The 12,011-nt window shown below is 45.1% G+C and overlaps 1 protein-coding gene across 1 annotated transcript; it reads right to left on the bottom strand.

Moving 5' to 3' along the window:
- Nucleotides 1-10,907: 10,907 nt before the first annotated feature.
- PHALS_14824 (uncharacterized protein) lies at nucleotides 10,908-11,966 on the bottom strand. The gene has a single exon (XM_036407086.1). The coding sequence runs from the start codon at nucleotides 11,898-11,900 to the stop codon at nucleotides 11,631-11,633; it is 270 nt and encodes an 89-aa protein (XP_036263346.1). The 5' UTR covers nucleotides 11,901-11,966; the 3' UTR covers nucleotides 10,908-11,630.
- Nucleotides 11,967-12,011: the final 45 nt, after the last annotated feature.

Here is a 12,011-nt window from a genome sequence, read left to right as displayed (position 1 = left end):
ACGCCCTCAGGGCCAAGCAAGAACCACAGCTTGTTAAGCCCGTCCTGCATGCCCTGGGACATAGAGGAAAATTGTTTCATCCTCACAGAGGATCAGCCTAAACGATTTAGGTGTAGATTGACAACAAGTGCTACCAAGTGCAGCGGGGCTACCGCAGCTTAGCGCTTGAGGAAGCGTAATTTAGGTCACCGACCTTTAATTCTATACTTAGAACAAGTACGAGTGTAGCGGATCGCAATCCGCTACCTCCAAGAGTAGTTAGTACCTTAACCAAGGCTAATTAACTCATTCAAAACTGATTTTTATTTAATTTTATCTGCGGCAAAGCCGCCTAATTTTAAATGTCTAGATTTTTTTTAAATATATATTTATAGTAAAATCTAAATACATGGCTACCTAGCCACATATCGTATTCTTTATTGGGTGCAGTCACACCATGCCCATCTCGTGTGACACACCCCCCTGTTATTAGGGTACGTGTAATTCCGTTACACGCCAGGTAGTGCTTAACGCCTTAGTGAGATCCGATTGCCTGATGATGCGCCTATAATTTGCTATACACACAAATAGCTGACCCGATATTTGTCAAAAGTTGTGCAGAGCATAGGGACTGCGATGAGGAATACATATTGTGAGCGGTGCTGAAATGTGTGCCTGAATAAATATTTGCCGATATACACTAGCACTGGCGACATTTCCTTTTTGGACTGCTCAATGGAGCAAAATGACTGCAGAATTTTGACAAAATTCAAGGAAAACGTAAATTAGAAATTCCATCGTGCCAAAGGGACTTAAGGAAGTGACTTAGCCAGGCCAATTACTTGCATAAGTGTAGTATAAATTATGCCGAATTCAAACTGCTTTGATTCTCATTTTAAAATGATGTCAAATGGTGCTGAGGCGCGGCAGAAGAGGTGGCAATAAAGGCTGTGAAATAAAGCTTCACGCTGGCAATTATTCTGGCTCTTTCAAACCTTAATCAATATTTTGAGTTATCTGTGACGTTTAAATATTTTCCGCAGGCTGTGTTATACTCCAAACAGATACAAATGGGCATAATCGCGATATCTGTTTTAATTAGCGCTACCAAGCCCACAACATGTAGCTATTTACAAACAAGCTTGCTCCTGTCAGTTCAAGACACACCTTCTTGGCTCTGAACCATAATTTTCGGAGCAGTCGCTGCATGTCATGCGTGACATGGTCGGACAAAGTCCGAGGCATCTTGGGCACGTCCCTTCAGATGCGCGTGACGTGGTACGTAAACGACTGAGCACTGCTCTCGTTGCGAAGTAGTCGCTGCATGCCATCAATGGCTTAGTCGGACAGAGTTCGAGGCATCTTGGGCGCGGCCCTTCAGATGCGCGTGGAGTGGCACGTTATCCACTGAACGAAGACTGCAGGGTTAGCAGCTCTTCGTCGGATGTTGTAGATAACATCGGAGCTCCAAAGGAGCGGACAGTGAGGGTGACACCGGACGACGCAGAGTGCGTGTTCACCCTGGTCTTACCGATACATCAAACCTCTGTACAGAGGCGACGGCGACACCGTATGCTGGCTGCAAGACGCCGGGCGTCGACCCTGATCCAGGCTGTGTCTACCGTAGATTATGGCGCACAGTTATACTGCCTCGTCAACGGTATGACGGGTGAGGAAGATAGCGACGTCCGCCCCGAGGCTATGCCTGCAGTGGTAGCTTTTCTTATGCTGGGCGAGATGTCCCTTGAAGAGTTCGACAGTGCCTTGAAGGCAGGCGGAGCGCGACGCTCGGGTTCATCGAGCCTTGTATTTACATCCCTCGATGCCGCGGACGCACTGTCCGACGTTGCACCGCGTGCGGGAGACGAAGTTAGGCTCTGCCCGTGTGCGCTGTTAGAATCAGCGAGATTTGGTGACTTCTGTGTCGTTGACACAGGGCTCATTGAGCACGTAAGTCGTTTTGTTCCAACGAACCAAGTTGCAGTGTCTAGCGGACACGCAAACCTCGTTAAGGCAATAATCGATTGAAACTGTAAATGCTCTCAATCTTAGTGGAAAGAGTGTAACGGGTTTACACGTACCCTTGTAACAGGGGTGTGTGTCACATGAGATGGGTATGGTGTGACTGCACCCAAATAAGAATACGGTACGTGGCTGGGTAGCCATTAGTTATGCATGTATTTATATTTAATATACATATTTAGGAAATCTATACATTTTAAATTAGGCGGTTTTGCCGCAGATAAAATAAATAAATTCAGCTTTGGATTTAAACGGAAAAGTAAATTAGCCTTGGGTTAACGCAATACTTAATCTTGAAGCTAGCGGATTGCGATCCGCTACACTCGTACTTGTTCTAAGTATAGAACTAAAGGTCGTTGACCTAACTTACACTTCCTCAAAGCGCAAAGCCACGGCAGCTCCGCTGCATTTGATCTATTGTGAATATTCTCAACTTTCCTTGGGTGTTTCAGATGATGGAGCTTGGTAAAGACAAAGTTCGTGGCTGCTAGCCAGACATCAGATAATAAAGACAGTTTTGTTTAATTGTCAGCAACGTGTTAATTAACGCTATTTAGACATATACTTCTCTTGAAATTGCAAAGCTAAAAAGAGGCTAAGCCACTAGAGAGGCATTCAATTCAGAATCCGGGATCAGGGTACAGACTCAATCTCTGTGCGTTAGTGAACGTGAGCTCGCTGAAAAGTAGCTTACCTATGTGGCAGGCCCGTTGTACCTGACAGCACTTTAGTTCATCCCGCAACAGGGTCAAGTCATTTAAGACTGTATCTTCTGCATGGCAAGTGGAGTATCATTCACTCTTACAATAAGCTCAACGCAGTCACCATTTCCGGTACAGACGCCGATTCCCGAGAAGGATGTTCTCCAGAACAACATGGTTGGATGTAAAGAGTAAAGTGCACTCGACTTGGTCAATGGGTATTACTAATCGCTCACGAGAGCGAGTGATCTTCCGCTGACAGCGGTGAGTACTCCAAACGGCATGCTCTAGGAGTGGCAGGTGATACTCCAAGGGCGGGCTATCAGATGCATCACCAACATTCAATCGTCTTGTGACGCAGCTGCTCAGGCCCCACCGGGCGTATGCACAGACGACATCTTCGTCCACATACGTGCGGGGCACGGGAGGACAGATGAAGAGAGCCACATCTTCCATTTGAGAGCGGTGCTCGAGTGAAAGCGCACGAATAAGCTGTATGCTAATGTAGACAAGTGCATCTTCGACGCCGAAGAAAACTCTTCTAGGGTGCTTCATCGGGAAGCGTGGCCTTCAAGCGGATCCCGCTATTGTCAAGGCCGTTGTAGACTGACCGGTTCCAAAGAACCAAATGGACTTGTGCAAGTGGCTTGGCCTCGCCAGCTATTGCACAAGTGCAGCGAGAATTATGCAGATTAATGGCACGGCCATTGTCGAATCTCGTTTAGAAGGATGCGGAATGGTGTTGGGACACCGAGCATCAGAAGGCTTTTGACGGGGTCAAAAACAGTCCCCTTCATGCACCAATACTGGCGTTGCCAGACCCCCACCGTCCTTTTAGTGTCGTCTGTGACGCTTCGGACTTAGCCATCGGCTGTGCACTGCTGCAAGCAGTTGCCACGGGGAAAGATCGGATGATTGCGTCCGAATCTCGCCAGCTCAAGGCTGCAGAGAGGAACTACCCGCTCCACGACAAGGAATTACTTGCGATGAAGGATGCACTTGTCAAATTCAGAGTGCACCTACTCGGCTCCAAGCCGTCTTTGATCTACACAGATCATGCGTCACTACGCACTGCGACACAGTCTCATGATGGCCAGGTGACTCTCCTTCTTCGCCGGACATAACTTCAAGGTGCAGTATAATCCAGAAAAGCAGAATGCTTTGACTGATGAGTTGTCACGCAGACCGGATTATGAGCTTGCTCATGTCACGACGGTGACGTCGTCACTGACTGATTTGATCCGCGCCGCATCCGCGGGTGATGATATGCGTGTAGCGCTGTTACGGGCTCGTGGAAGCAAGGAGTTTGGAAACTCGGACAAGAAGTTTTCTTCGCGCGGTTGCATCGAATTTCGCTAAATAACGGATTGCTGTATTATAGCACCGACTCGACGCATACGCCACAAATTGTGGCTCCTCATGATGATGTTTTTGAAGCACCGTATCCTCTATGAGACCCACGACACCCCACTCAGTGGTCGTCTCGGTCGCGAGAGGACCTACAGCTCTGTGAGTTGCCACGACTGGTAGCCTAAGCTATACAAATGGACGAGCACATATGCACGCTCGTGTGAGACGTGTCGAAGGGTGAAACCCTCTTCGAATGCGGCGGTGCCGCTCGCCAGTTTACTGTTACCCTCCGGGTGTTGGCAGTCCATGAGTATGGACTTTGTGTTTGAACTACCAATGGACTCGGCGGGCAAATACGGATGTCGTGGTCTTTGTCGACTGTTTGAGCAAGATGGCACATCTTGCGGCAGTGCCGGACACCATCGACGGTGTCGGTACCATGACGTTGTTTGCGGATCGTGTCGTTCGATAACATGGACTTCCGGAGTCGATTGTTACTAATAGAGACCCACGCTTTACTTGGGAAGTTTCGGTCGACGATCTTCAAGGTGCTGGGCACCAAGTTGACTATGTCAACAGCGGAACATCTGCAGACCGATGAACAAACTGAGCGCGTGAATCGCGTCGTTGCAGACCACCTTCGCAGCATCTGTGCTGAGACTTCAAGCCGCTCCGCGCCATGCTGCCACTCATAGAGTTTGCTCTAAACAATGCAGTGCATTCGTCTACCGGTTACCGGCCGTTCTACGTGAACGGGCTCGTTCATCCTAGCGTCTCTCTAACGCCGCCATCTTATGGCTCAGGGCTTGATGGGGGAGGTATAGCCGAACGGCTAGCTGATATCAGCCCCCTCGCCGTTCGTAAAGAAGTCGATGACTTCCTGTCTATTATACTGGGTGTTTTACGACATGTTCGCGATGCGATGGCTGAAAGCCAAGACATGCAAAAGGAATATGCAGACGAAAGGAAAAAGAAATGTTGAAAACATTGAGTTCGGAAACCTGATTTTATTAGAAGCTAAAAAACTTCCTACACATGCATATTCTACTGTCTTCAAGTGGAAGCTCTGTCCACGATTTATCGAACCTTTTAAGGTTGTGGCCCTTGTACATACGCTAAATCTTCTGGAACAGATGCGCACCTACCCGATGTTTTATGTGGGCTTGCTTAAGCCGATCGGGATCCGGCGCCCACAGGCGCTTGATTTCTCAGAAGCTGGACCAGTGACTGCTTTTGAGCACGGAGTGCCACGATCTCCATCTTGAACGGCGCCAGACGCTCTACCGTCGCACGAAGTGACGCATTCGTCTGTTCGTCGGCTAGGAGGCGCTACGACAGAGCTCAATAGTCCTCAACGTTAGGCAGTCCGTGCACAAAGTGCTCCAAGCTCTCTAGGTCTTCCGCACAGCGGTATGCGATCCCAGGTAACATAAAAGTCAACCGCAATATTGAATTAGTACAACATTGGTGGTGTATTCTATCAACTAAATCTAGGTGTCTATAGTAACCTGTGATATTACATATATCAGATATCGCAATGTGTTATTAGACTTCTGCAGAAGATACAATGTACCGATTTAACCCTTTATCCAATCTACCTATTCCTACGTACATGTCTCTAAAAGGCAGGGCTGTAATTTATTGCTCTCTGAGAGTTGTCTAGCTTTAAAGGTTCCTCCGCCAACGTGCTGTGAGCAAAATAGCATGTCTAATATATATAGAAGAGCGTCTACAAGTCAGAAGTAGCTGCGTCACTTCGATTAGTTTGAAACAAAAACTTCTTTTGCTACCCTATCAAAAGTCATAAAATAGAACCGAGATAATTTGTTTATTCGATCAACTCTGTCACGACTTCTAAATTGTGCCAACCTGACAACTTTTTATACCCAGCGTCACCGTCTTTTCAATCTCGACTACAGTGCGTGGAATCTCCGCGGGTAGTGTCATGTGAACAGGAGGCAGGTTGTATCAACTATCGTAGATCAACGTGCGGTGCACTAACGTTTCGCGTTGTGATCGATAACTATCCCCACAGCTTAGTGATTTTGATTTCTCAGCGCAATTTGTGTTAAAAAATTGTTTTAACATATCACGTCCGGATCCAAAATTGGACCATCTATTCTTCGCAACGTCTTCACAAGTGCTATCTATAAAAGTTAGACTTGCAACAGCTCGCAAACAGCTAAGTTTTAATGGCCTGTTTCATACAAATAAACGGTGCTTCGTACTTGTTATTCAAGGCAATAGCTGTTCGACTGATGCTGCTATATGTGCTGCGTCGTTATGACCAGCTAAGAGCGGTATGATGCATATCCAATCTTACATGTGGTGTATTGACGCTGTGATGGATATGGCTGATAATCACCACATTGTCAACTTTGGCGGGCATGCATAGACAGAGTATATGCATTAGAAGACATGCAATAGCGGGTCGACAGCAACAACAACAGCGACTGGTCAGTCAAGGCCACAACTGCTCGACATGATGATGTCATATGTGCTGCGTCTTCATATCAGGTAAGAGCGACATGATGCGAATACAAGTATCCTTCTGGTGTTTTGACGCTGCGATGGATAAAGAAGAAAATATTCACGTTGTCAGATGTTTTCTTGCCGGTACATTAAAAATTTACATTGTGCTTTGGTGTAACGGGGTTACACGTACCCTGGTAACAGGGGTGTGTGTCACACGAGATGGGCATGGTGTGACTGCACCCCAATAAGAATACAATACGTGGCTGGGTAGCCAGTAGTTATGCATGTATTTTGATTTTATTATATATATTTAGGAGAAACTATACATTTAAAATGAGGCGGTTTTGCCGCAGATAAAATAAATAAAGTCAGTTTTGAATTTAAACGGAAGAGTTAATTAATCTTGGGTTAAGGCAATGATTACTCTTGGAGTCAGCGGATTGCCATCCGCTACACTCGTACTTGTTCTAAGTATAAATCCAGTTCATTTTCGCGAATTCGTATCTGATACAAACCATTTTTCAGATCGATCCCACTGAGAACAGTTCTGCCAACCATTTTATCAAGGATCATATCCTTGCGTGGGCCCTGAGTCTGCGCTGGGACAGTCGTATCATGTAGCTTAATGAAAATATAAATAATGTGCAATCCACCAGCTGCCATATCTACACAGAAGGTGGAGCCGCAATGCGGAGACATGTACGCACGCACATGATTTCTATTGCTGCGTCGACTGCGATGACTTGATTTTTGGCATTGACTACTGCCGTGTAATACAACTTCTCGTAATAGGATGTTTGTCAATCTCATGAAAAACGCCTCTATCAAATGGCGATTTATACGACATCTTGTCTGGGAGTGGCAAGTTTGTCCACATGATTTAGTATGATAGCATCCCATGACTGCTCTTCAACCATATATTTTTGTGTCTTGTCATCCTAGACTTCCACATCATGCAATGCTGATAACTCTTTCGTCGAACTTCACAATCGCACAAACCTGCGCAATTATTGGTTATTTTAGACTGCGCTTCAATGTAGTCTTGCCCAGTTTTTGGCAAAGTTTTTTTTTTACTATTTTTAATTTTCACGTGAGAAATAACGTCAACATCACGTTATTTGTTGTAGGCCACAACATTTACAAACTCGCTCAAAGTCTCTTGTTCTTGACCAGTACCTTCATCAATAATGCTTGTGCAGGGGGACGCAAAATACTTGACGGAAGACTCGACAGGATGGCCTTCTTTTTCTTTTCTTGCCATGGGTTTGCCTCCAGCCTTCGTATTTTTTATACTAGTACCGCTTAAGCTTTCTATGCTGATGGCAATAGAGACAGTTTTTGGCACCTGACTGCTCCAACTCTCGTTGGTGTCGTTTCTTTAGTCTTTTTGGGCTTTTCCTGTGAGCATGGGGCCATCTCGCACCATACTGTCACTTTGGACATCTGCAAATTCTTCAGAAAATGCCTGCGCCCATACCATTTCCTTCGTCGTTTTGCAGCTCAAATTAGGGCTTCAAGACTTCTCAACAAGCACCTTTATATTTATCCAGTCAATGCTAGGCTGATGACGCTTCAACCATGGCATACCTAGGATGATATCAAATTTGTCTTCGAGGTCGAGAAGGATTAACTCGTTTTCACCTCATAAATTCCCAAACTTCACTACCAAGCGAGATACATGCTTTGACACTTTTATTGTAGATTTTTGCTAAAAGAACGATCATCCCGCTTTTATATTGAACAGCCTGATCACATTCCCACTCATGGCTTGAGTCTGAACAATGTTGTTCGACGCACCAGTCTTAAACAAAACTCTGTGAGATTTCTCAAAGTCGCATTTTGCCTGACACTACAAACACTATTCGTGGAAACTGTATGTACATTATGCACGTTTGGGCCAGCGTTCTGTGTATTCACTGCACCCCCAGTCTTTTTCTCGGGCCCAATTGGAAGTTTGGCCCTCATGGTCATTTCCGTTCTTTTACCCTTGGGAGCACTTGGGTATCATCCGTTGTAACGTCCACTGTTATCCGAACGAGCACTCTATATTTGTTGCCAACCCGGCAAAGACACGCTGTAGCTATCCCGTCTTCTCATAAAAAACATTCAAGGTTTGCAAGGACGGTCTTTTCTAGGCATTGTAATGTAAGATATGTTTGCTGGCTTTAGCAGTGGTCTGACGCGTTTGTCACGGTACGAAGCCAATGAACGTGGCTTGCTTTATGCTATACCCTTCTTTCATCGCATTGTTGATGGCTTCGTCCAGCGTCTACGGGTACTTACGGAGTAATCGATTTTGGATCAACCCAAAAGTCAAACCTGCCATGTAAGTGACAGTTTGCGCTGAAACGGCAACTAGCTCTTAAAATGCTCGATACCAAATAACGAGCACGCTGTGCATACGAGCGTAGGTCACAACGACCTTGATATAGACAACACGAAATCCACTTTTGGTGGACCAAACGTCTTCTTTAGCTCGATCTTGAAGTATTCTTGGCTGAAAAAAAAGCAGTTTAGATCGGCCAAACGCATACCGCACGACCAGCCCGTTCGCACAGAACTCACGATTGGACATCGCGAACAGCACTTGCTGCAAAGGATATCGCAGATATCTTGTAGTCACTGCTTTAACCAACTCAACAAACCCTAACAAGAGAGGCTCGTTCTCCCAATCAAGGTTGAAAGTCACGTTAATATTCAGAGACATCGTTTTGAAAGAATAACTAGGGGTTGTGACCTTCTCCAGAGTTCTATAATCTCATGATGCAGGAAACTGACGGCTGCGTTCTACAGATCATTCGGAAAAGTGGATTGCAGTAAGCAAACGAAAGCAGCTTCTCCGATAACTTCTCGCATCAGCTGAGTGCCATCAACTATTGTAAAGACAAACAAGGAAACATCTCATTCGTCAGCTCTTTCGTTTGCGAAACTGATGGACTGAGTGGTACTGCAACTCCTTCCATGTCTCTATGTTGCTTAGATGAGGACATAGGTATGGCTTAGACAGGAAAAAGTCGACGGACTTATCAGCCACGTCATCGGATCACATCAAGTATCGCTGGGAGGTGCTACCCTAACTTGCTCACAATAGCCCCTCAAACTCAACACACACTTGTGCGACCTGGAAGAAATACCTGGCGAGGAAGGAAAAGGGCAGTCCCAACTTGAACGGAAAGAGAAAGATATATCAGCAAATTTGCAACTGAACTCAAATGATTTGATGGGTCATTGCAACATGCGAAACCCCTCCCAAGTTGATTAAGAGATTGGACTGATTAAACCGTGTGTTCTTGTAAATCTGATTGCTACAATGAAGGCTGTACTGAAGCCGAACCTCAGCTCAAACTGAAACAAGATCTCGGATTTCCGATGCTCACGATCTCGGGTTTCCGATGCTCAAACTTCGAAAAGCTTAACGTTCAACTTTTATGCAAACTTTCCAGCAGAAGTAAATAGCGTTAGCTAGGCCCTTCTAAAGACAAAGACACATCGGTCTCGACACCACTATGAATACCCAGATAGGAGTCAACTGTCAGCATTACACAGATTGTCTGTGACGTCATAGAGAATGTCACATATACATACATATGAGGGCAACGTATTGTAAACGTTTTAATATAAATTCCCACAATCCATACAGAAGGATCATATTTGTACTTCATATAATGGCTAAGTGTAGCCAATTACGTATTATTATTGCTGTCGGTATAAAACGATGCGCCAACATGTCTAGACCCGCTACACAATATGTTTTATAAAAATTTAAGCGGTTTATGCATGTTCGCCTCGGTTGGCAGCGTGGTGATTGTCTTCTCTTATCCAAAGCAGTGTCAGTGCAACACAAGAATGCTTGTATTCGCATCTTCACTCTCACCTGGTCATGTACACGCAACACATATGACGACATCAGGTCGAACAGCCCTCGCCTTAGCTAACGAGTCGCTGTTGAAATTGCTGTCGATATAAAATGATGCATGGTCATGCATCCCTGGACTTCAAACGATAGTCTGGACCTCTTGACGACGCATCAGCCAAGATGTTCGTCTCAACTGGTTGGTAGCGCACAGCAAAGTTGTACATCGAAGATGGAAAACCATCAAACCATTCTCTGTGACAAATGAAGATTGTTTAGCGCCGTATACTGCTAGGCATGATTCGTATAGTTTGCAAAGCGACTTCTCTCCAAGCAATTATACACAGAGCTTGACCATTTCATACTTCATCGCTAGAGGCTCTCCGGCATGAACAGAATAATTCCGTTCCGCGGATCAAGTTGTCATGTCTGACACGAAGCAACTCAATCTCAACCCTTATCACTGTGTTGCGTTAAGCACAACCGGGTTTTGCCCTTGTATATGTTTGACTGCAGGGTGGCAATGTCTGATTTCTTCGGCGAAATATTCTGTCAGTGTTAATGCTCGCGACTTGCACTAAATAGTCTTTCTCTAAGAGAGTTCATTTTCGCTAGAAAAGCAAAAAATCAAATTTGTTAAAGGACTTTCCGCGCAGGAGATCAAATTATTGCAGGCTTCGACACTCAATTTTTTCACGGTCTGAGGAAGCAGACTATCTTGCGCTTCGAACACTCTCCATTTTCCCATTTTCCCAATTATCCTGCCCCAAATCTCATAGTCGTCCAGCCGGAAATTTCAACACCAAGCTATTTCCAACAAACTCCTGACTTCAATGTCCAGGGTCGGTTAGAGCGGAAGATTATTAGATTAAGTGCTATCGATGTCGAAGGAGAAAGTACGTGTAGCTTTGCAAATCATAGAGCAATCACATTATGCAAAGTACCCACGACTAGTTACGTTCTATCATCTTCAACTGCACTGCTATAATGCGATTCATGTCTCTGAAAGTATATATATGTAATGACCTACAGTGACGGACTTCATTGTCCATTTTACGATAATTTCGCGGTCTGGAATCGGGACCTGTTATCACAGACTCATTTTTCATATCGATAAATGCAATTGCATTTGAGCGAGGAGCTTTGATAGCATGCGAGGTGTCGAGTGTCTGTGATGCGTCAGCTTTACTCATCTCGGAGAGGTTGCAGCTTGTTCATTTTTTTTGGGGAGAGCCAAATGTATTGTTCTGTCATAGTACATCCAAGCAGCATCTATGTTTGAGAATTTGATGTCGCATCTTTGCAAAGCTATCGTCGTGTATACTTAACATATACTCCCTCTGTCTCAAAATAAAACCCGTGTTTGGAAAAATTTGCAAACATAACGAGATTTTTAACCGGAATCCTTTGGAGTCAATTTTGTAAGGCGCAAAACAATACTCCGTGAGTGCTCCCCAGTTTTTGTGCCCAACCAAAGTTTTTATTTTGAGATATCTACTCATGCCATTGAGGAACATCATGACAGTTCATCAGAGATCATTTCAGCCAGTCCAGCTGGCGAAAACCGAACAGAAAACGCTGATAACAACGATGTTTTTTTTCTGAGACAAAGATTAAGTGCGTTCACGGGT

Source organism: Plasmopara halstedii, assembly GCF_900000015.1.
Source record: "Plasmopara halstedii genome assembly, contig: Scaffold_1651, whole genome shotgun sequence".
NCBI lineage: Eukaryota > Oomycota > Peronosporomycetes > Peronosporales > Peronosporaceae > Plasmopara > Plasmopara halstedii.
Note: the sequence above shows the minus strand (reverse complement) of the source record. Positions and strands in the feature narration are given on the sequence as shown.

Bases quoted from the DNA above. Each gene is read 5' to 3' on its own strand.
- PHALS_14824 (XM_036407086.1), bottom strand. From the start codon at position 11,900: ATGATGTTCCTCAATGGCATGAGTAGATATCTCAAAATAAAAACTTTG.